Source organism: Polypterus senegalus, chromosome 12 (genome assembly GCF_016835505.1).
Source record: "Polypterus senegalus isolate Bchr_013 chromosome 12, ASM1683550v1, whole genome shotgun sequence".
Taxonomy (NCBI): domain Eukaryota; kingdom Metazoa; phylum Chordata; class Cladistia; order Polypteriformes; family Polypteridae; genus Polypterus; species Polypterus senegalus.
The window spans coordinates 69,784,322-69,807,574 of NC_053165.1; the positions used below are offsets into that span (position 1 = coordinate 69,784,322).

Below are 23,253 nucleotides of genomic sequence, written 5' to 3' on the forward strand. Positions count from 1 at the left end.
CAGACTTTTTTTAGTTGTGTACTTTGATCCAGCTGGCCATGACATCTGTCCCTAACCCTAAACACGGAGCATTTTCAAGATGTTGACTACCATTAATTAATACTGAGGCAATTCAGAGATATCAATTGATACATCAAGAGCTATGCATAATTGTATGGGAGAAAATGCCACACTGAGTTAGGGAGAACATGTAGGGTCAGCACGGACAGTGACCGTGCTGGGATTCCAACACAAATTCTTCTTAATGAAAGAGATGTGAGGCAGCAGGACTATTCACCATGCTATCCCAGGCTTTGACGTTCTGCTGAAGCAGCCTAGAGTGCACAGCACATGACCATTACTGGCTGACTTAACATAATTTGAGTAGATCCGTGAGTTGTGGGTCTTTAATGCATATCAGTACTAACAGTTTAGCAATCAGCAGGAACATACCAAAAAACACATGGTGCATTTACCATTGTGGTACGGCAGTTAAATTATTAGAAACCCAATGCTAAACCATTCTACAAGTTGTAGGAAAATACCAGGTGTCGTACTACTTTGGCATTGAATAGATGCAAATAATTTGGAGAATGACAGGGATAAGGATGCTTTGGAAAAAGAATTGCAATTTTTATTAATGCAGACAACCGTTTATTCTAAGAATATGCATACTGCCTCCAGTCACTCTTTTATAATATTAGGTTGGAAGTCATGTTGAACAGCTGCCTTAAGTTCCTCTGCATACATCTCGTATCTGCCAGTCATCTGCAGGGAAAGAAATAACAGGTAATTACCATCATGCATCTCTCTGTATTCCTGGGAAGGCTCAGTCTTTTGTTTCATAAACAATTCTACAAATGTAATTAGTAGTTATGGCCCACTTTACACAGCGTCTTCAATGAAGTGTTGTGATGGGATATCTTTGGGCTGTATGTAAAAAGATTCATATGTATTTCCATGGTAGCATTTTCCTGTATATTTGTTATAGAATTGTTGCAACCCTGGTATAAAAAGGCGACTCTTCCACTGATCTACAGGACAGTGTATTAAATTGGTTGACTATCGCAGTTCTTTTTCTTTCTCTTCATCTTTTTCCACTTCTCTGAAAGATCTATGTCCTTGATTAACCTCCTCCATACTGCTCGGTCCTGCACCCCCTCCCCAATCAAACACTTTTTCTTCTTTGAAACTTCTTTTACTTTTTCCATCCACCTCCGCTTTGGGGTGTCTCGCTTTCTATTACCCAGTACTTCTACAGTATACCCAGCATTTTTCTTGCTGACATATTCATTGTCTCTTCATTGTCCATACCACCTCAACCTACATTCCTGTACTTTGTTAGACATCTCTCCCAGTTTGTTGTTCCTCTGATTGTCACATTACTCTACTGTCCTTTTTTGTAATGTTACACATCCATCACAACTGCCCATGTGTCCGCTGCATACATCATTGCTGATCCTACCATGGTCTTTAAAACCTTTCCCTTAACCTTTTCCTTATTTCTTTCATCACACAATTCTCCTGATTCATTCTTCCAATTTTTCCATCCACACTGCACTCTGTGGGTTATCTCTGCATTTAATTTTCCATCTTTGGCCACCACTACTCCTAGATATTTAAATGTATCCACTCTTTTCAGTAGCTCTCCCTGCAGGCTAACATCTGTATCCTGATCATCATTAAACCTCAAGTATTCTGCCTTCTTCCTATTTATCTTCAGACCTCTATCTTCCAACTTCTTCTACACTTCCTCTTTTTTGGTGTAGCAAAACAATAATGTCATCAGGAAAAAGCCTGCCCCGTGGAGATTGGTCTTTTATCCCAAGAGTCAATCCATAGCCAGATCAAAGATGTAAGGACTTAAGAGAAGATCCCTATGGCACACCTATTCTCACTGGGATCTTGTGTGTTATCCCAACCCTAGTCATCACTCCCTCTTACCTAATCCTGGACAATCCTCACATACTTATCTGGTGCTCCTTACTCTTTCATGGACCCCAGACTGCTTGATGTGGCACTCTACCATAAGCCTGCTCCAAATCAATAAACACCATATGCAAACCTTTATGTTTTTCTCAGTCCTTCTCTATCAGATGTCTAAATGCAACGACTACATCAGTTTTTACTGTCCCTAGCAGAAAACCACTCTATGGTGGGTCTCTTCCCTAAACCTTCTCTTTATAACCCTTTTCCAAATATTCATTATGTGACATCAGCTTTATTCCTCTCTTGTTCCCATATTCCTGAATATTGCCTTTCTCCTTGTAAATGAGTACAATCACACTTTTCCTCCACTTCTCCGACATTCTTTCCTGTTCATAAATATTCAGCATTAGATCCCACAGGACATCTAGTCCCTCCTGCTGGTTTTTCATCTTGTACTGTCACCTTTCCAGTTTTCATTCTCTTCAGTGCCTCCTTTACTTCCACCCTCCTTACTCTTGGTACTAGCATTTGGGACTTCAAATATCTGATTAATCACCACAATTATTCATTTCAACCGTTACTATACTATATATTAACATACAGACCCATTGTGTGTGGTTTTTTTTTGTGGATTGATAAATGTTTGCTATTTCATAGTAACCCAGCAGATGGCGCTATTGAACCATTCAATGCGTTCTCAAATGTTTCTGTCTCAGTCATTTAATGTTACAGGTTTTAGATGGAGGGGCGTCCAACTTTCAAAATTCCTGAACTGCGGCTCTTTCAGGTGGGAACCACATAAAGGAAATATAGTCTACAAAATAATATGTATAGCTAAGCAAACAATGCAAGGCCATGTTTGTGGCAATTTTTAAACCAATTTTTGAGGCACAGTTATCAGAGTTATTGGGCTAATCATAACACTAGGTACCTGCATTGCCAGTCCGACTATATACTGGAGTATCCTTTGCTGCCCATTAACAACTAATACAGTAGCAATAAGATATGGACCGATCGGCATGATGTTTGTGTTGGCACGTACATGCATAAGACTGAAATACGTTTTGTAAAAGTGTTTTAAAAATTCAAAGTAACTTTATTTTTACTTTCCAAGGGTGAACGCAGACACCACGTCCACTGGCGTTTAGGACTATTCAAAGATCTGCTGTTGGGATCCAAATGGGGTTTCAGATCATTTTCCTTTCTCTATGGAGCTTTTCAAATAAATACATTTCGGAAGCTGAGGCGGGACACTTTGCACCTTATTGACAGATATATTTATTTCTTACAAAGTTAACTGGTATGTCGGTCTGAAAGTTAAATATAACTACTGTATTCGGTTTTTTTTTTACAAAGTAACTGGAATTCCGGTCTGTAAACTGGGTGACTGTGAGGCACCTGCGCGTTGTGTTTTCGCATCCTCCTTTAGTAAATTAATATGGATTATTGCACTACTGAATTATAACACCAGGTTTACTGTTAACCATTTGATTGTTAAATTATTACATTCCTACTTTTTTATATTATTAGACTGACCTGATCCTATAGGTGCCCTCTCCTGGCAGCGCGGCGGGTAATAACGCAGTCAAGGCGCGGGCTGCTGCGGGTGTCGTCCGATTTGCGGTTGCAAAGGTTCTTCCCTTTTCCGCCTCTTACATCACCATATATATTTCCTTATAAAGACTGACTAGCGGTCCTGACTAGCGAAACAATGGGAATTTAGGTGGGGTGCAGAAACCGGGAGAACGATCAATCGCAACATGGACGACATCTGCAGCAGCCGGCACTTTAACTGTGTTATTCCTGGCCGCACCGCTTCATTGCTCTGTCCCCAGTGCTGATTTAACAGACAACGTGACGCTGAATTGCATTATGAGGTTTGGAGAACACCTATGTATAAAATGTATTGTTAGCTTGTTGTTGTAATAGAAACACAAAAATACAGAAGCAGCCTGTCACTCGGGAAATATTTGTAGCTGTATCTACTCTAACCTAAAGATCATCAAGCGTGCGACAGCAACTACAGTGGATTCAAGCAGCAAAAACTCAAATTAAGAGCTCGGGAGCCCCGCCCTTACGTCTGTGACCACGCCCACTGGGGGGGGCACGCCATCGAGCGAGGCCGGAGCGGAGGTGAATGTATCGACACGCCTATGACCACGCCCACTCGCGCACGCCATCGAGCGAGGCGTGAGCGGAGGTGAATGTATCGACACGACCTTTTGTTGCGATGGCTTCAAGTGTAAGCTAACCGGGTCTCTGCACTCTGTTATTTTATACGCATTTTTTGAAATCTTGCAACAGTATAGCTCGTGTTAATTGACTGGCCAGGTAAATGATATTTAAATAGCGTAACAATAAAGCGGGTTGACTAGGCCCGCCTTTCTCGCGGCGTCTTTGACGTTTGCTGTGGCGTTCCCCCAGTACGAAACCCCGCCTTTTTTTCTCCCGCCTTCGCTGTCAAATGGACGACATCAACGTCCGTTCAAACGGTAGTGAAGCTACAACGATTTGTCATCTTTTTTAACTCTCCGGGATTTTAAAAGATCTTCAGATGAAACAAACTAAGCAGGTAGGATGCGAAGACCACAATGGCGAATTAGATTTTGGTTTTTTGCTGGTTGTTTTTATATACACTACTTGTGAAAAGCTTGAGGTCACCCCGAAATATTCATGCTTTTTTTTTATTCCCGCAGATTTAAAAAAAAAATTACCAGCAGCCATTTCTTCAGTGTTCTAATCAGCCTCGTTATATGCTAATTGGTCATAAGAGAAACCTTTCTAACTGCATTAGCACCACTGAAATCTGTTACTCTGTTCGCTTGAGTTGGAACGGACTGGCATTCCTAAAGTTCATTTCTGAGTTCAAAACTTGCCACAATGAAACAGCTTTCTCAAGAAAACCATTGCACATGACAGATTGCCACAAAACTGAAGATTTCATACAAAGGGGTCTTATTACTGTCTTGAGAGAATAGGCCAAACTGGATCTAACCAGTATAGAAAAAGAAGGAGAAGTTCGTGATAGACAACTACATACGAGGGTAAGGACATCAGAGTGTGGGAGAAACAAAATGCTTGACAGGTCCCCATTTGACTTCTTCACTTTCTTCTACACACCTAACCCGCAATGTCATCTGCAACAGTTGACTCCAGGATGGTGGCCCTGTAATTCACTTTCCCAGACATCTTCTCTCCAGTATCTATGGTCCTTTGCCTATTTTAACCTTCTCTCTTTATTTGCCAGTTTCTCATATTGCTTATTCTTTGAATCTCTGCCTTTAAGGCCAATATCCCAGAATGATCTTTTCTGTGTTTTAGATGACTCAGGGATTTGGCATTTATTTAAAGAAAGAAGTTAACTGAAGACCTGTAAGGCGTGTTTTTCGGAAACTACATACTCTGATGTGCTTATCTTCTGGGCCTTGCTCCTCTTCTTCTGTTCTGGTTAGATCCAGTTTGTCCTTTTACCTCAAGACAGTGAGAGATACCTTTGTATTTATTTTTTTATTATATATATGCCCCCTATTCAGAGTAGACATGCAGGTATAAGTTTTATTGTATTGTACTATATGACAATAAAGTTAGCTTGATTTTATCAAATAGAGCACTCAAGGATTGTGTGCCTGGTGCATCCTCATACACAATTAAGCCTCGAGTAAGCAAGTACGCTTTCATTTTAATTGTGAATCCTGCACATAAAAAATTCATAGTTGCGGTAATCTTTGTAAAATAATCCACGACCTACAGAAGTCAAGTAATGATCCACCATAGTTTTAATTTTACCCATTTGTCATTTATATTTTGAAGTACTGGTTGATGAGGTTTGAATAAAAGCAAAAATTAACAACTTTGTAAAATTTCATCCTGACAGCAAAGCTGATGAAGAAGAATGTTGGTTTGAAGGCTTACTTCACATTTGTGCCAATGTGACCTGCGTAACAAAAAGGATAAGCAGAAAGTTGGAACTTCTCTGTAAGTATCCTTTTGACGTTTCTTGCTTTGCTGGCATCACATATTACTTCATTATGTACATTTTCAATCTGATCTGAGTGTGGGAAAAATGTTGCTACCATTCTTTACGTATAGGTTCAAAATACTTATCAGAGCCTGAGTGAATATCTCAAAAAGTTTTAAAGTGGTGGCTTGAAAAATAAAAAATAATAATATTTATTGAACTGTAAGCAGCTCAAGTCCAGTTAATAACCTAAAATGCTACAAAGGTGTGCGTTAAAATTGACAGAGGTTAAAAAAATGTTTATGTTACCAAAAACTGGAGAACAATGTAATGTAATGTCATGTTCAGAGTTATACAAAAAGGCCTTAGTCAGAGGACAAGTAATGAATGGGTTAACAAGTTACAGATTTCTTGCTGCAATGGAAGTTACTGAAGCTTTAAAAGCTGATGTGCACAATTTCTACTGGTGTCCCAATTTTGGTTGATTACTTACAAACCCTCTGTCGTATTAAAGCGGGGTTGGAACAAAGTGTGTTGCTACACCCTCTGAAGCTTTACTTGCACAATATGGTAATGTTTACTGCTATTATAATGGTGAGAAGAGAGCAATTAACAAATACAGACAAACTATTATAACCCTTCAAAGTGAAGGCCTGTCCTTTAAAGAAACTGCCAAGAAAGCTAAGGAGCGCAGTTTCCTACATCAGGGGTTCCCAGGTTTAGGCCTGGTGTACCACTGTGGCTACAGCCTTTTATTCAAGCCATTTCACTTGTCGTGGGTCACTCTTAAATCTCATGAATCTAATTATTTTAGCTAGTCTTTCTTCTTTACTTATTCTGCACTCAGAAACATACTCAAATATATTTGCATTTAGAAACGTAAAAATTGCATTTTTCATATCATGTTCGCCAAAACATATTTTGTAAATGTCAAAAAATGTCAGACATGTTTTCTTTGTCATAGTTTTAAAACCCTTAGCTTTCTTGCACCTTATGTCTGTAGAGTTTGCTGCTTAAATTAGATCCAAATACTGACAATTAGTGATGAGCAGTGCTGACACAGGTGACGCTGAAAGTTAAAGCAGAGCCAGCAATGTTACATTCAGTCAGTCAGTCAGTCAGTCATTGTCCAACCCGCTATTTCCTAGCTACAGGGTCATAGGGGTCTGCTGGAGCCAATCCCAGCCCACACAGGGCGCAAGGCAGGAAACAAATACCGGGCAGGGTGCCAGCGTACCGCAGGGTGCGTGCACGTGCACACACACACACACACACCAAGCACACACACACGGGACAATTTAGGATCGCCAATGCACCTAACCTGCAGGTCTTTGGACAGTGGGAGGAAACCCACACAGACACGGGGAGAACATGCAAACCCGGGGACCCGGGAAGCGAATCTGGGTCTCCTAACTGTGAGGCAGCACACAGACGTTCTTTAGTGTGTGATCATTTATGTTAACATTTCTGGCAGGTGGTAATGTTGAGATGTTAAAATGTATACTTGGTACACCATTTCCAAGAGCATTTTGCTATGCCATTTGTAAATCATATTCTGTAACAGAGCTAACTGTGAGGCAGCAGCGCTACCCACCGTGCCACCCATGTTACACTCATTTGTGTGCTAATTAGTGATAAAAGGATTAACTAAGTGGTCCTCAAGTTCAGTCCAGCAGATGACTGTAATTCTAAGTGTTCATCCCAACCACCTTTCACTTTTGCTCTTATTATTAATCAAGCTGTTATTTTTCCCAGTTTCTGCCCTTTTTGCGTCAATCCAGAATTTTCAAAATGAGTTCACTAAATTTTCAGGGGGATGTAAAAAACATGAATCGTTCTTTTTCTTGCTTATTAAGATTTTGCTATTTTTATGTTCTGGTCATTTAAGCCTTTTCTTATTAATAGCTTACAAGTAAAGTTTATACTGAAGTAGCTGCTTTCCTTTAGTATTCAGTGTCATCTGCACCAGCGTATGTGCTGTTCATCACTAATCATCAGTATTTGGATACAATTAAGGGAGTCAACTCCACTGGAAAAGGTGAGCTAAAAAGAATATGGTGAAAGAAAGTTAACATATAAAGGTATGGCAAAATGCACATTTATGATTTTTATTTAGAAGTACTAGGGGGCTTTGCCCCCTGCGCACTTCGCTCGTCAACCATACCCACCAGTGCTACATGTTATTGTGAAGAGGGGGCTGAACGCACCCCAAGGAGACGCAGTCGCTCTCCCGAAACCCCTCTTAAATGGTGATACAATGGGAAACAATTATATATATATATTTTTTTTTTACCTTTTCTTTGCTCGATCAGATACTGGCTTGCTGCTTGTTCCATGTTGCTGCATGTGAAATGTGAAATCTGATCTGCATTTCGTGCAGTGCTTGGGACGTCTATCACGGGACATGATTGTGTCTCTCTGTCTCTCTTCAAAAGATCTCTCTTCCAAAGATCACATCCTGTCGCAAGATTTTTTTTATAATAGAGAGAAATATTCTAGCATATATTTTTGAATGCAAAATAGGAGAAGAAAAAGATTAATCAACAATTACATTATTTAGGCGTCATGAGTCATTTATTTGTGAAAGTGGATGGATTGAAAACCTGCAGCCACAGTGATACCACATAACTGAACTTAGGAACGTCTGTACTATCAAAAAGGAACTTGAAAACTACTTAGAGGAAAAGGTCTGGCAGACCAAAAGCCACAACAGAATCGAAAGACAAGCTTCTGAAAGTCGAAAGCCTGTGCAATAGGGGTAGCTAGCAGTGTATATGTACATGTGTGTGTGTATGTGTGTGTGTGCAGTGCCATTTGAAACCCATTTAATGTCAAATCCTGTTTTACACACCTTCATGGAATCATCTTCCCTTTTGCTTTTGAAAGTGCCTAGAAAACGGCTGTCCACTAACTCCATATAATATGTAGAGAAAAGCCAAGCAAAATGACCCCTTTTATTGGCTAACTAAAAAGATTACAATATGCAAGCTTTCGAGGCAACTCGGGCCCCTTCTTCAGGCAAGATGTCATCAATCAATCCATCAACCAGATGGATTATATCTTGGCTGAAGAAGGGGCCCGAGTTGCCTCGAAAGCTTGCATTGTAATCTTTTTAGTTAGCCAATAAAAGGGGTCATTTTGCTTGGCTTTTCACTACATTCATAATGGCTAACACAGTACAACACCCTAGTACTAAATCCATATAATATAAAAGTGTATGCTCAGACTTTACTTGCTGTCATCTATTATTTCAGAGAGCACCTTGGGATTTCTTGAGTTGTCAATCTCTCTGTTTTTTCTGTGTATCTACAATTATTTCTGATGCTATCAACAAAGAGCTTTGCTTACTTTATATTGCCACTTCATCATCTAGGACTAACTTCAGTACAGTAAGTTTTGTACTATGTTGCCTGTTAACTTAGTTCTTTTTTGTCAAACACTGACGTAGACCGCTTTTTTTGTAAGTAGTCAAGGTGAAAAACATCTGCTAAATAAATAACAACATCAAAAAGAGCTCCTTCCTGTGGCTGCTAAAATTTTGTGCGTTGGCACATTTTTTCCTTTTGTGTCATTTCAAAAGTAACTCAATACTTTCTGTTTACATTTCAAAAAACAAGCATAAGGCAACTACATATTGCTGCCTGACATTTAATATAGAAATTCCACATGGAAGTGACTAACAAGATTTTTATATCTTTCTATTTGCTGTTTATTTCCTGAGTTGATAAGCAAAAGTAAAAATATGCTGAACTACGTTTCTATTGTTAGCATGAAAGACAGCTAAATATAGGTGATAGAGCTAGTCTGTTGGGGTTTTCGACATGCAAAAAATATGTTTTGGGGAACGTGATGTGAAAAATTGCAATACAATATTAAAAGCATAGTACATCAGTGAGGTTTTTATGATATTTAAAAATTGGCATTTCGGAGGAAAGCTTAAATGATACAAAATCCAAGCTACAGATTAAAAAAAAAAAAGTTTGGAATATTAATAACAGAAAATACAAGCTTCCCTCTTCAATCAAATGTTCCTGTGAGCCGAGGAACCTGATTAAATTTGAAAAATAGTTTAATTTAATATCGAAACCAAATAAAAATGTTTCAGGAGTGCAAGCCATTTGAGCAGTGACAGACTACTAAATGATTCAATATATTCAAAAGAATGTTAAGATAGGAAGGTCCACAAGGAGCTCATTTCAGATATGTGGCTCGTTAATTTTTTCCATACACATACTGTACAGTTCTGATTGTGAATGTGTGACGTTCACACAAAAGTCTAAATGTTTAACTAGCTTAAAATTATGCCTTTTCATTAATTTATATGCAAAGATGAAACAATTATGCTATTGTACAATTAACTCATGCAGTAAAAAAGAAATACTTCTTCAGTTAAGATCAATTAGAAATATGTGTAAGAAAGTACAAAGTCAATTCAGGTTGGAGAGCCTGAACTGGTACAGTGCATTGCCACACCCTCTGCATGGCGAAACAACTCGGGATCCCGGTTTGCAACCCCCCAGACAGACGTATGGTCCAGTCCCACCCTCCGGAAGTGACCCTCTATCTGCTGCAGCCAGGTGTTACATGGGCGACCCCAGCCACTCGGGTCCCCAACAATGAGGATCTTATGAGCCTGATCACCCTCTGGGACAGGCGCCACATGGCAGTAGTGCCGTAACTGACGCTCCCTCACAATGCAGGTAATGTGCCTCATTGGGGACTCCATTAGCAACACAAAGTCAAACCAGCGGTACCCAAGGATTCTCTGAAGAGACACATGAAGGAGTCCAGTCTTCATCTCAGGTCACTGGATAGCGTCCATGTCTCGCAACCATATAGCAAAACAAGAAGCACCAGGGCTCTAAAGACTTGGACCTTCGTCCTTTTGGGTAGATATTGGGAGCGCCACACCACTAATCCCCAACCCCTCTCTCCCAAAGTTAACAAAGTTAAAAACAAAAACTTAAGAAATGTAAATACCATTGCAAAAGAGACTTACTTTAAAGCTCCATTTATCACTAATCTGTCTGTTAAGGTTCAGATCTAATTCAGCAACAAGGAGACCATCGCGAGTGCGTGACAAGCCAGGGGTACGACTGCCATCCGGAGCTGCCACATAGCTTGAGCCATAGAAATGGCCAAATTCATGGTGGGCTGGAAAATAAAAAAAAATGCTTTGCAATACTTTTGAGTAGTAACACTTTCCAAAGCAATATTGTTATTTAATACTTTTCTACTATTTTGTGTTCTTGATATACAATATTAGTTAACACTGATAAATAACTCCACGTATGTAGAATGATACACAATAACAGCAACAGCCAACCATTCAACAAAATTCACTATCAATGGAATACTGAATAAAAGCAAAAACAATCTTTAAAAAAACTGTGACTTTGGTACATTTTAACTGATTTATTTATTCTACAGAATAACATTTACAAATATTGTCAATGTTAATTCCACTCTTGTATACATTGATCTGTTACCTTTTCCTCTTTGCTTTTTTATTTACCATGTCAGTGTTTGTATATAGTCAGGACATAAACAATATTTATTTTTTTTATTCCTTAATACACTTTCATTGCCAGGGATTACAGCTGTGACATATAAACTATATTTTTATAAGAGTAAATTAACTATATAATGAAATAATTTGTGTTATAATGTATAAAGCGGGCGGCACGGTGGCGCAGTGGGTAGCGCTGCTGCCTCGCAGTTAGGAGACCCAGGTTCACTTCCCGGGTGTTCCCTGCGTGGAGTTTGCATGTTCTCCCCGTGTCTGCGTGGGTTTCCTCGGGGCACTCCGGTTTCCTCCCACAATCCAAAGACATGCAGGTTAGGTAGATTGGCGATTCTAAATTGGCCCTGGTGTATGGGTGTGTTTGTGTGTGTCCTGCAGTGGGTTGGCACCCTGCCCAGGATTGGTTCCTGCCTTGTGCCCTGTGCTGGTTGGGATTGGCTCCAGCAGACTCCCATGACCCTGTGTTAGGGTTAGGTTGGACACTGACTGACTGTATAAAGAAATACATTTCAAAATCTGAAAATTTGGCATGTATCCTCAACAACAATTAAAGTGAACTAAATGCATGAAAATTGGTTAACAGACACAACAAAAAAAATTCTACCCCTCGGAATAAGTGTTTACAATAAACCATTGGGAAATTGGTTTGTTTACTAAGTTGTTGCACTGTCTCATCTCCCTCATGAGCGTAAGGCATAACTGTAAGAAAACTTGACAAGCTACCATTTTTATGCACGTTTAGTCTGCTGTATATTATTGGATAATTTATGCTGCTTTCTCAACAAAGGAGACACTAAGTCCATGACTTTCAAGTCTCCAAAGACATGCCCAACTCCTGAGAACAAGCACATCCCAAACATCTGCATGAGAAATATGGTTCCTAAACCAGCACTTCATGTAACAGTGAATCCAACTAGATCTAGCTGGCCAGCTGGTTGGCATCACAGCAGACCATGACCCCTTTACATTGTGGTTTGTCAAACCTAGAGAATATGGTGGATCCGTTTGACTCAGGTTGACATTAGCAAACACATCCAGGGGGTCTTTCATCCCAGCTGTAGATAATGTTTGTTTAATGTGAAATGTCATGAAATCACTAAACTCTTCAGAAATTTACATTGACTTGAAAGAGTCTGGAAATAACAAAGGGATTATGTACTTTTTCCTACACATATCATTGAATCTACAATGAGTAATGGGATAATGACTTATCCTAATGATCCCAAATGCACATCATTAAAGTATTATTGTAATCACTTAATAGTAAAATGCTTACCTTTCTTGCCATCTCCCGAGGTAAACTCATTTTTAAAGGTCTCCTATAACATAAAACACACACAATGGAGCCATTTTTGAAATTAAAAGATACACACCTCATCTTTCAAGAAAAATATTCAGGGATCACAAAAGACAGCATGTTTGTCTATCTTTAATAATTGTAATCAGAAAAACAAACAACCAGAGGGCAGCTTGGCTGTACTGTGGGACCACATCTGCATTACAGCTCTAGGGACCAGGAGGTGATCTGTATCTATTCACAATCTATAGACACACTGCTATACTGATTAATAATATGCTACATGGATGTTTCACCCTGGGGCACACTGCTTTCAGGTTATGCTGTGGCTCACTGTTGTCACCAGTTACCCTAACATACACATTTTTGGAGTTTGGGTGGAAATCATACACAAAAACAAGGAGCACACATATTCACTGTCCCAAGAACTAAACCCAAGTTCAGCATTAACCACAGTCATATCTCCGCGAGGGAATGATTAATAAATCAATTGCTGTGTTCTTAAAGGGAAGTAAAGCAAAGTGCAGTTTTGGCTGGTATCATATTTTTTACTTTAGATGGTCAGATGACTATCAGAAAAGCGATGAAAATGCCTACCGTGCCAACTCTGTTTATTGCACAGGTGAAACAGTGGTTAGCAATTGCAGCATTTCTTGCTTCAATGGGCCACATTGGTTCACTGTAATACAATCAGTACAAACAAATAATTTTAGCACATATCATTTCAAAACATGTACAGTAAGTTTGAATACAAATCCATTACTGCCTTATAAAGCATCTTGTAGATCAGGTACTCTGAACCATACTGTGAATATTCCTTTTTCTGAAGCTAGAATCCTTGAAATTTGTAATGGCCTTTTCTGGATTTATTCATTTAGTTCTATCCAGGTCAAGAATTCTCCATCAGTTTAGGTCATTTATGATTCTTTTTTAGGAATGTAGGAGTCATATTATATAACTTTAATAGTTGACTGTACTGGAACAATTTCACAGAATCTGTTTAGGTGAAACCTGAACAAATGTGGAACATAAGGACAACAGTAATTATTTCTCAAACATTTCTAAGAATCCATGTACATAATGAATGTAAAACAGCATCAGGTACTGAAGATTAAAGTGATAAACATATCCATCACAAACTTGCAGTAAAATAGACCTGTGCCATTTATTAGATGGAAGCAAAGTGAACAGAGAATAAGCAGAGTGTCATAGGTCAGATAAGACTTTTAGGGGTTTAGGTTTCTGACTAGAAAAGAAGAGTGAACGCATGGGTGGAAAGGGGGGGTGTTCATCCTTTGATTTTTGAAGGATTGCATACACCACCTTTCTACCTGTTTCTTGTAGTTGGCATACTTTATTACCATAAACAAATAAAATACTGCCAGTCACAGATTTGAAAGGGAATGTCTTTCTTTGACATTCCAAACCTTAACTGTCTCAGCTCTTGGTGAGCTTTCTTGACAGTAATGGGTGTGTTAGCTTTCCATGTTAGGGTGCTGTATAGCCAGCAGAGAGTCATCCGGAGCAGGCCTTGAACGCGGAATGAGCAAAGATAGTTAAAGGCAATTAAAAACAAAAGACACAAGACTTTGGGAGACACAATGCACAAAAATAATGAAAATACCAAAAGATTAAATGTTTTTGGCCCATTTAAACTGTAGCTTGAAGCCTGATTATGTTGTGGGGTGAATGGTGTCCTTGCCCACATTTCTTGTCTACTTACAACTAATTCTCCTTCAACTTCTTTTATGGTTTCTTTCACTCTGGTCAGATGAACCTTTGTTCATCTTTTACTTGACTCCACATTTTCCATACTGGTGGCCAGAAAAGTCTTTAACACCCCAAACAGGAATTACTTCGGGGTCAAGCCCTGAGACATTTCCAGGGTCAAGAACCATACTTCTAGAGCCCCATCTAGTTACCCCGTATATCCTTACAATCCTGCACTCCAAATTGCAGTATATGTATTTTCAGTGAAGGAGAAAAGGCCCAAGTATACTGTTTTGTGTTCCTCAGCTGCCATCTAATAGTATGGAGTAGTTCTGGATTTATTCCCATTATCTTCCTGTACCATGGGCTCATATCGGTGACTTGTAAGCAGTTCTATCTAGGGCTCCATTCACAGTACTGGAGCAGAATGTCTATACCAGTGATGGGTAAGTTGGCACAGGCAATGTTATTTCTACCAGTGCACTTTCCACCAGACCAGTTCCTACAAGGCAATCCTTCATCCTGGGAAAAAGTGGTGACGAGTTCTCCACCACCTTAAACATAGCCATTGATACATTATGTTGAGAAAGTTCATTTGCTAGGCTTAACACACACCCCTTGGTTTTTAGTTTTATTGAAATTTAATCCCAGGTTATTAAGGGAAGCCATTTCATTAATTGAGCTCTCTACCTAATGAGATATATGTTCAAAAATTCTAAAGATGGGCAGATTTTTGCACTCTTTCTAAATTGTTTAGAATTTCAATAAACTTTGCCCAAAGATTTTACATAAAAATCCAGTTATGTCCCTGTTTTCGTATGGATACATGTTTTTGTATGTTACTTTCCTTTTGCTGCTTACAGTACATCATGTCCTTAATATAAACATGACCTCCTTATTTCAGATGCTTTGACACTATTGGAAGACAGTGACATTTAGAAATGGTGTTGACCCATACACATTCAAAGCTATTCAGCATGTTAAGGCTTGACAGCAAACAAAAGTCACTAGAGGATTACCTAAACCATGCAAGTCTTAAATGATTTATAACATAAATTCCTGTATTGTGACCCTACCTGAGCTCACCAACCGTGGCAGATGGGTTAAAGATAATTTCAGCCCCATTTAAACTATAGAGGAGCCAGTTAAGAGGGTGATGCCTTCCATAGCAGATATTCACAGCAATCTTCCCGAATGCTGTCTGGAAAACTCGGTGACCAGTGTTTCCTTCCATGTAGTAGGTAGACTATATAATACAGAAAACAAATTCTTAATTACTACTGAATTCTGAATACAGATGGTCTGATTGCTCATTCATTGCAGAATGTAGCCGCAGAGTCATTTTTGGTTTGAAAGGGTTCCAAAGATATTAACTGATTTCCCAAAAGCTTGAAATAATCTTTTAGACCTTGGCCCCTGGCTGATTAAAATATTATGTAAAAACATAAAAGTGAAATGTGAGTCTTAAAGATTGAGTGCAATATGACAGAAAAATTAGAGCAATGGCAAACATCTGCTTGATATAAAGAATTACATCTTGTGTGTATAGACCTACAAACTGTCAACAATTCAAAACATAAAATAGCAAAACAAGACAATGTTAAAATATGGAAAAATTAAAGAGGTTTTTACATGTGCAAAGGCAGCAAGTGATTAGCACAGGACACAAGAAAGTCACAGAGAGAAAGGTACAGTGGCAGGAAAAGACATTAAATATATGCCAGCCTGACACTCCCTCCGTTAGAGAAGATTTGTGAAACTTACGTTTAGTGCCATACTGAAGATACCTCTTGCCTGATGAACACCCACTCACAGTTGTCTTTTAACAAATAGAATAGACCAGTAACAGCACACTGCACGATAACGTGCATTGAATTACACTTGACTTATAGTTTTCATGCTCTTTCTCTGTACATTCAGCATTCGTTTGCTCAGAGGTTGTTGCGCTTGCCCCTTCCTGAGCAGCTCTTCTTGTCTCCACACTAGCGGCCTTCTTCTTCTCTTCTTCCATCGGCATCTTTTTGTGTTAAAACTGATTAAGTCAGTGATTGTGTTGCAATTAATTAGTACATTTTCTTTAATTTTTCACTTAAGCTGGCACTTAAGTCTTCAATCTGCCTCAAGAGTAATTTAAGATATGAAGAGGTAGGGGAAGTGACGGCGAAGGTGGTAGGGGATGAGAATGGCGCCCATACGCATGTGCCGCATGGCTGCCCTGCTGGTTGCGAGTTGATTGTACAATAAAATAAAAATAAAAAGAGGAATAACCTTGGAGGTCAATCATCAACCCTAAAGCGGATAGCAGACATCACGTAGTATATGTGTGCCAAATTTCAGGTCAATAGGTCTAACAGTTTACGAGCTACAGGTGATTTAAAATCCTGGACAGACAAACGGACAGCCACGGTAGCGTATTATATATAAAGATTAAAAACTTTCTACTACAGAAATGTGGAGAATCACATAGGGGGAGGAAACTGAGGAGAAAGATGAACATTAAGAGAGGGAAAATATTCTAATATCCAAATATTATTGAGCCCAGCAAGCCTTGAGGCTGTAAAGAACAGAGCAAATTAGAAAAGGAATTCTTGCTTTGGAGTCACCCATACAGTAGATGGTATTCTTAGTAATGATGACAGTGCTCTTGAAGAGTGTACTAAATACCCGATTGCACGTAGAATCTGCACTGTTTTTGTGGCTGAATATCAATTTTTCTCCCTCCACCCCATCAATCAACCAAAACTACTTATAAACACAATTTGAATATTACTCTCAATAAATTTAGCTACAGAGTTTTGAGAGAGTGATTAAAGCTGCAGACTTACAGTTTAAGGGGCTACATATGATTTCTGACAGGTTCACTGTCAACCTTTGCACGCTGTCTCTGAAGCAGTGTGGATTTTCTTCTGGGAATTACCATAAATTAATGATATACATGCTAGGTTAATAAAACATTTTAAACTGGGCTAGTCATAATGTAACAATTAGACTCTGCTAGTATTTTTCTGTATGAACCATTCATGAAAGAAGAGGATTCAGAAAGTATATGGTTATAGCAGCATCTGCTTTTTTTATCTGTGAATACTTCCACTGTTCTAACTAGTTAATACATCTAGAGGACCTCCAGTTACAGTACCTGTATCTGGATACATGTTTGTGTTTATTTACGAATGGACAAATCTCCCTTTCAATCAGGTAAATATCTCTTCAGCCATTGTTAGTACTGACAATTCAGAATACCTTAAGAATCATGGATGTTTCTAATGCTATAATTGTCACTCATCTGTCACACATGTAAAACGGATTGTAATACAAATGCTGTATTTATTACAGGAGTTAAATGAACACATCCACGTTGTTTAGCTTAACCTGCTCAAAATCCAAACAGCCTCATTAATCATGACTTGGTAATTCTGTCTGCGTGAGCTATACAAGATATAATTGGAGAGGAAATATTTATTACAGCAATCACCCTGTCCTCTCACAATGACTAGTGTTCAAAGGCAGTGACAGATAATCTTCTTTCAGCGGTTCTGACATCACTTGCAGTGCTACAGTGCTACAGGGCAAAGGCTTTGCTTACAAAGTACATCATCAAATGCCTTTTCAGTAGCAAGTAAATGACTTTTCATGAAATCGGCACAGAGTAAATCTAGGCTGAATCCATAACATTTGCCTTCTCACTTATTTCTATTACCAAAGATTTTTAACATTTCTTATACATCATAATTAATAAGTATTTCATTTTGGTAGCTTTCAGCCTTATGCTCAGTATGTAGTGTACAATATGATGATTCAAGGCTGTTCTTATTGAATGTTGATTAGGTTCATTTGTAGTCTGCTTCCAGTAGAGCTCCTGTCATTAATGATGTTAGTAATTCCACACATCTTTTACAAAAGAACATACATGTAACCAATAATGAGAAACTGATATCCTGCCCCTTAGCTGAAATGCTTGGACCAGAGGGGACTGGGCGGTCTCATGGTCTGGAATCCCTACAGATTTTATTTTTTCTCCAGCTGTCTGGAGTTTTTTTGTTTTTTTTCTGTCCCCCCTGGCCATTGAACCTTACTCTTATTCGATGTTAATTAATGTTGATTTATTTTGTTTTATAATTGCGTCTTTCATTTTTCTATTCTTTAATATGTAAAGCACTTTGAGCTACTGTTTGTATGAAAATGTGCTATATAAATAAATGTTGTTGTTGTTGTGGTTGCAGAGAAGATTACATACATTTTGAGAAGAACATGTCATTAAGCCGAAGAAAGTGTACCAATCCTATTCACTGAATTTTTCCAAAATAACATCAGGTTTGGAAGGCCTCTAAAGTTCTACTCTCTACCACACAACTTAGTAATTTATTTTATGTGTCTTAATTTTCTTCACAGAGAAGACCACTTTTAGAACCATCCACTTTAATCCTGTCTGGAAACAGAACACCATCTATCCTGGCCAGAACATTAGTTCAGTACCATGTCCCTTTACAAAGATTTGGTTTCATTTTACCAGCATGTTGGCTCACCCATTTGTTTCCCCTCAGTGTCACAGAACATCACTCCTTTTCTCTCTCTTACTTAAATCTGGCAAGTTGGAACTGTGTGCCCTCTAGAAGCCAAGAGGTCTTGTCTCCCCTGGCCTTCCTTCTCAGGGATCATTCTCACTCTGGCCACAGGGCAATTTATGTTTACCTACTACTATCTAGTATCTTGTTGAAGAGTTGCATACTTTCAGCTAAATCACTTCCTTCTCTCGTGCTCGTGCTGGTATTCCTAACTAAATCCTTTCCAATGTATGCAACACAATTACAGGGAGTATCACCTTTTATTGGCCCCAGTGCTCTCACAATAGAATCCACAGGTCCTCTCCTGCTGCCACTGTTGTTATCTTTCTTCCCTGGAGGGTTTCTGTGGTTTCTAGTGCTGTTTTCTGTAATTCTAGTGATGTCCTTGCCCCCTTGCAACTTCTTGCAAACTAGAGATGTCCTCACATAGTGCATCAGATTACCAAATATTAGTTACCTTAAGTTGTTCTTATTTATTTCCTTAATCAAATGTAGTAATATATTGCTAATCAAACAAAATCACAAGTGTACATTTAAAATAATAGGCAACTTTCTCCTGTTATGTGTGAATGAGGAAATCCAGTTGAATTCCTGGAATGGCTTACCTGGGAATTTATAATGTTGCATGAATGAAAGGGGCTAATGTTATTCAAGAAACATGGGAGTCCTGTCGTAAATCCTTTATTTATTTTTGGTATTTGAAGGACAATAGAAGAAGAAGTGACTAAAATTAGGTTCAATCATTACATTTGTAGTTAGAAGGACTGGGCAAGGGTCAAACACATTAAATAGTTGGCTGATGCACATGCTTAATGTGGGAAACCTTCAACTACCCCAGAGTTTTTGTTAATCACGTATGACCACAGAACATCTATATTGAATGAGCTTAGGTTTGATGGGTGATTTAAAAATACTGATAAATAATTAAGAAACATGGAAGCTAATGTGTGCCTTACAGTTCAAACAATTTCAACATCTTCTATAAACATTTAACTTTCTTTAAACCATACTTAACTAATGTCTAACACAGCTAATACGTAAACTTTTACCCATGGTGGAAGTGAATAAATGAAGGATTAGTCAAATGTTATGCTTCTGAATATGCTTTTAAACTGAAAACAAAAAAAGTATAAAAAGAATATAAAACACAAGAAAGGCACATAAAATGTTAATTCTTAATATATATTGCTCACCTCATTAAAATCACCCACTCGAGGAATGTGATTCTTGCGACTCTTCCCTAGAACATTTCCAGAGTTTGACACAACTACTGCCGTGTTCCACAAAATACCGCCGTGATTATCATCTCTCTCTAGAATAGGAGATATGACTACCATGTTGTACTTTTTTGACAGCTAGACAAAACAAAATCATTAAATAAGTAAAACAGATTCTTCATCATGATCTTTAAACACTATGCAAATAAGGAGCCTTCATATTTAAAATTCAGGTTCAAACTCAAGACCTTCTTTATTGCATCAAAAAAAAACGTCAGTCTTACTTTGTGATCTTTCATATTTGGTGGTACTTTTACCTTAACCAAAATGGGTCTTTGTGATTTCAGATTGTGTACCAGTTCTTAAGTAATTAAATAGCCCTCATTTAATGTTAGGTTAAATTTCAAAAGTCTGAGTATTATGGTGGTCTAGTATTAAAGGACCTGGATTCAACCTCAAAAGGCTGCTTGGTCAGTCATCACCTCTGTCTCACTATGAGAAAGTCATTAAATCTTCCTTTATTTCAATTGTAAAAAAAAAACATATGTAAACAATTTCAACATAGTTCTATAGTTCTAAATCACCCTGGCATGGTGAAAGTTGGTGTTCAGTCTTACTTCTTTTACCAATAAGCAATCACTTAAGAGACCTATTGGCAAACTCCTGGATGAAGGCTTTTGATATATATATATACTGTATATGTGAGTAGCAATACATAAAGCAATAACAATATATAAAGCAATTATAGACTTTAAGTCTATAATAATTAGGTGTACTGTAGGAGATGTAGCTTTTATCCATTGGACCTCTGATCTTTGTAATGATCGGCTGCTGTCTATCTCAGTAATTAAATCCAGGATGAAAATCCATTGCTGTTGAACAGCATAGTTTTACTAGATGCGTTGGTGTAGCTGTTCTGACTATACAATATTCTTTAAACTGTAGCAGACATCATGATCAGCTGTTCCTAAGCATTTCCCCATTCTTTGTTTTAAATTTCCTGTGTAAATTACCCTCATAGAGTGTCAGATTTAAAGTAATTTATGAAATTCTCTTAACATGCATGGTGATGAGTGCCTGCTTTCCTGGATACTGTTTATGATGCTTATTCCATATCAATCCATGTGACATTACAGATTTTTCTAATGTTCATCTTCCTGCCATCCTGAAACTCTGCTACAAATCTTTTGGCTATTCCTAATATATGAACATCTTTACATAGATCTGTATAGGTGGCATTATCAATTGAAATATCTTTTATTTTCCTTTATTATAATATCTCAGTAAAACGTACAATTACCATATGTTGCTGTGCTAGATTTTTTGATTTGCAGTTAATTCCTGTATTTCTATAGTGCACTCTTCTCTTTTTGATATGGTATCCTTACTCAACACTCCAAACTGTATACTGTCTGTTTTCAGAATTTTTTAAATACTGTTTAGTAATCTTATTTAGCCTGGAGAGCAGCATGTAATGCACCACATGGAGCTATATATAATAAACACTGATTACTTGATTAATTGAAATATGTTGGTCACTTGTGCCCTTTTCTACATTTAACACTGGAAATGTAGCATATAGATCTGCAGTTGTCAGTTAAGATTTCCTAATGCCTGCATTCTGGAGCCCTTATGCTACATAGAGTGGAATTAGTCATTTAAAATGCATTAGTTGGCCACTGATGGAAAGCAGTAAAACATAATTTACAACCTTCTTATTGCACAGTGACTATTATTAGAATGACTGTATAGAAAGGCTTAACAAACAATCACTGCTGTAAGCAAAAATATGGAAACAAATAGCTGATGCATGGTAATTGACTGCATTAGACTATAATATGTACAGTACATTTATATTTTACCACTTCATATGAGTAAAAACAAGAGAACAAGGCTGTGGCCAGCAAATACTGCCTCTGTTGTGCAAGAAGAGAGTATGATTTTTATATTTTGGTCAAGATTAACTTCAGGACATTATTGATTTTTTGTGGGGTTGGCAAAGCTACACACATATGCAACAATGACAGCTTGAGAAAATTGTGCCATGTGCACAAATATTGTTTTACTCATTATGATCAAGAAGTAATGATCAGGTTGGTATTTAAGTATTTCATCTTTCTGATCTTTCTGTTGTACAACTTCTTTCACAACTATCTGAAACATAATAATGCTTTAAATAGAGACAAAAACAGAAGTTTGCTATTGATAGTTTTAAGTAACGCCTCACAGGGATTTCATTACTAAGGGTTAATTATGAATGTAGTGAAAAGCCAAGCAAAATGACACCTTTTATTGGCTAACTAAAAAGATTACAATATGCAAGCTTTCGAGGCAACTCAGGCCCCTTCTTCAGTCAAGATGTAATCCATCTGGTTGATGGATTGATTGATGACATCTTGCCTGAAGAAGGGGCCCGATTTGCCTCGAAAGCTTGCATATTGTAATCTTTTTAGTTAGTCAATAAAAGGTGTCATTTTGCTTGGCTTTTCACTACATTCATTATGGCTAACCCTAGTACTAAGGGTTAAGGTTAAATTTAAGAAGATGAATATAGTAAACTGGTATCCAAATGTGTCAAATGTTTAGGATGGGAATATCACCTTAAGTATGTATTTTCTCAAAGGTGTAGTATAATGTGTTAAAATACACTGTGAGTTAACTAATTAGATAAAACTTAATAATGAAAAAAATATTTTCCTAGTACAATTCTCACAATCATGTTTTTCTTTCTCACAAAAAGGTTAACATAAGCATTAACATATAACATAAAGAAAGAGAACATGTTAGTTAATTGAGATTGATTATTTCTGAGCTACTTTGCATTTTGTTATTTCTTTTATTTTTAGTACTGCAAAACATCTTCTTGTATTCCAGGAGGTGTTTAGGATATCTAAAGCTGAGCAAAGTGAGGTCTTGCTACAGCAGTGAGGTAATGTAGTGAAAGCTATCAGTACTCACTAATAAAGTACTCAATCTGGCATTACTTCAAAAGTCCTATTATAATGTAATAAACTACAATAATCTAGTATGTCATACAAAACATATGGACTCTTTCACTTCACAGGTGAAGTGAAATT

The 23,253-nt window shown here is 37.9% G+C and overlaps 1 protein-coding gene and 1 long non-coding RNA gene across 2 annotated transcripts in view; one reads left to right on the forward strand and one right to left on the reverse strand.

Moving 5' to 3' along the window:
• Positions 1–582: 582 nt before the first annotated feature.
• The window catches only part of upb1 (ureidopropionase, beta), a 35,454-nt gene continuing 12,783 nt past the window's right edge, over positions 583–23,253 (reverse strand). Inside the window, exons 5-10 of the mRNA XM_039772136.1 lie at positions 20,153–20,314; positions 15,474–15,643; positions 13,285–13,366; positions 12,667–12,709; positions 10,866–11,020; positions 583–747 (exon numbers count right to left, since the gene is read on the reverse strand). Of these exons, the coding sequence (XP_039628070.1) occupies positions 664–747; positions 10,866–11,020; positions 12,667–12,709; positions 13,285–13,366; positions 15,474–15,643; positions 20,153–20,314 (696 nt within the window). The 3' untranslated portion in view covers positions 583–663. The remainder of the gene's footprint in view (positions 748–10,865; positions 11,021–12,666; positions 12,710–13,284; positions 13,367–15,473; positions 15,644–20,152; positions 20,315–23,253) is intronic.
• The window catches only part of LOC120540940, a 57,479-nt gene continuing 38,198 nt past the window's right edge, over positions 3,973–23,253 (forward strand). The window contains exons 1-2 of the long non-coding RNA XR_005635900.1: positions 3,973–4,480; positions 5,783–5,883. This is a non-coding gene — a long non-coding RNA (uncharacterized LOC120540940). The remainder of the gene's footprint in view (positions 4,481–5,782; positions 5,884–23,253) is intronic.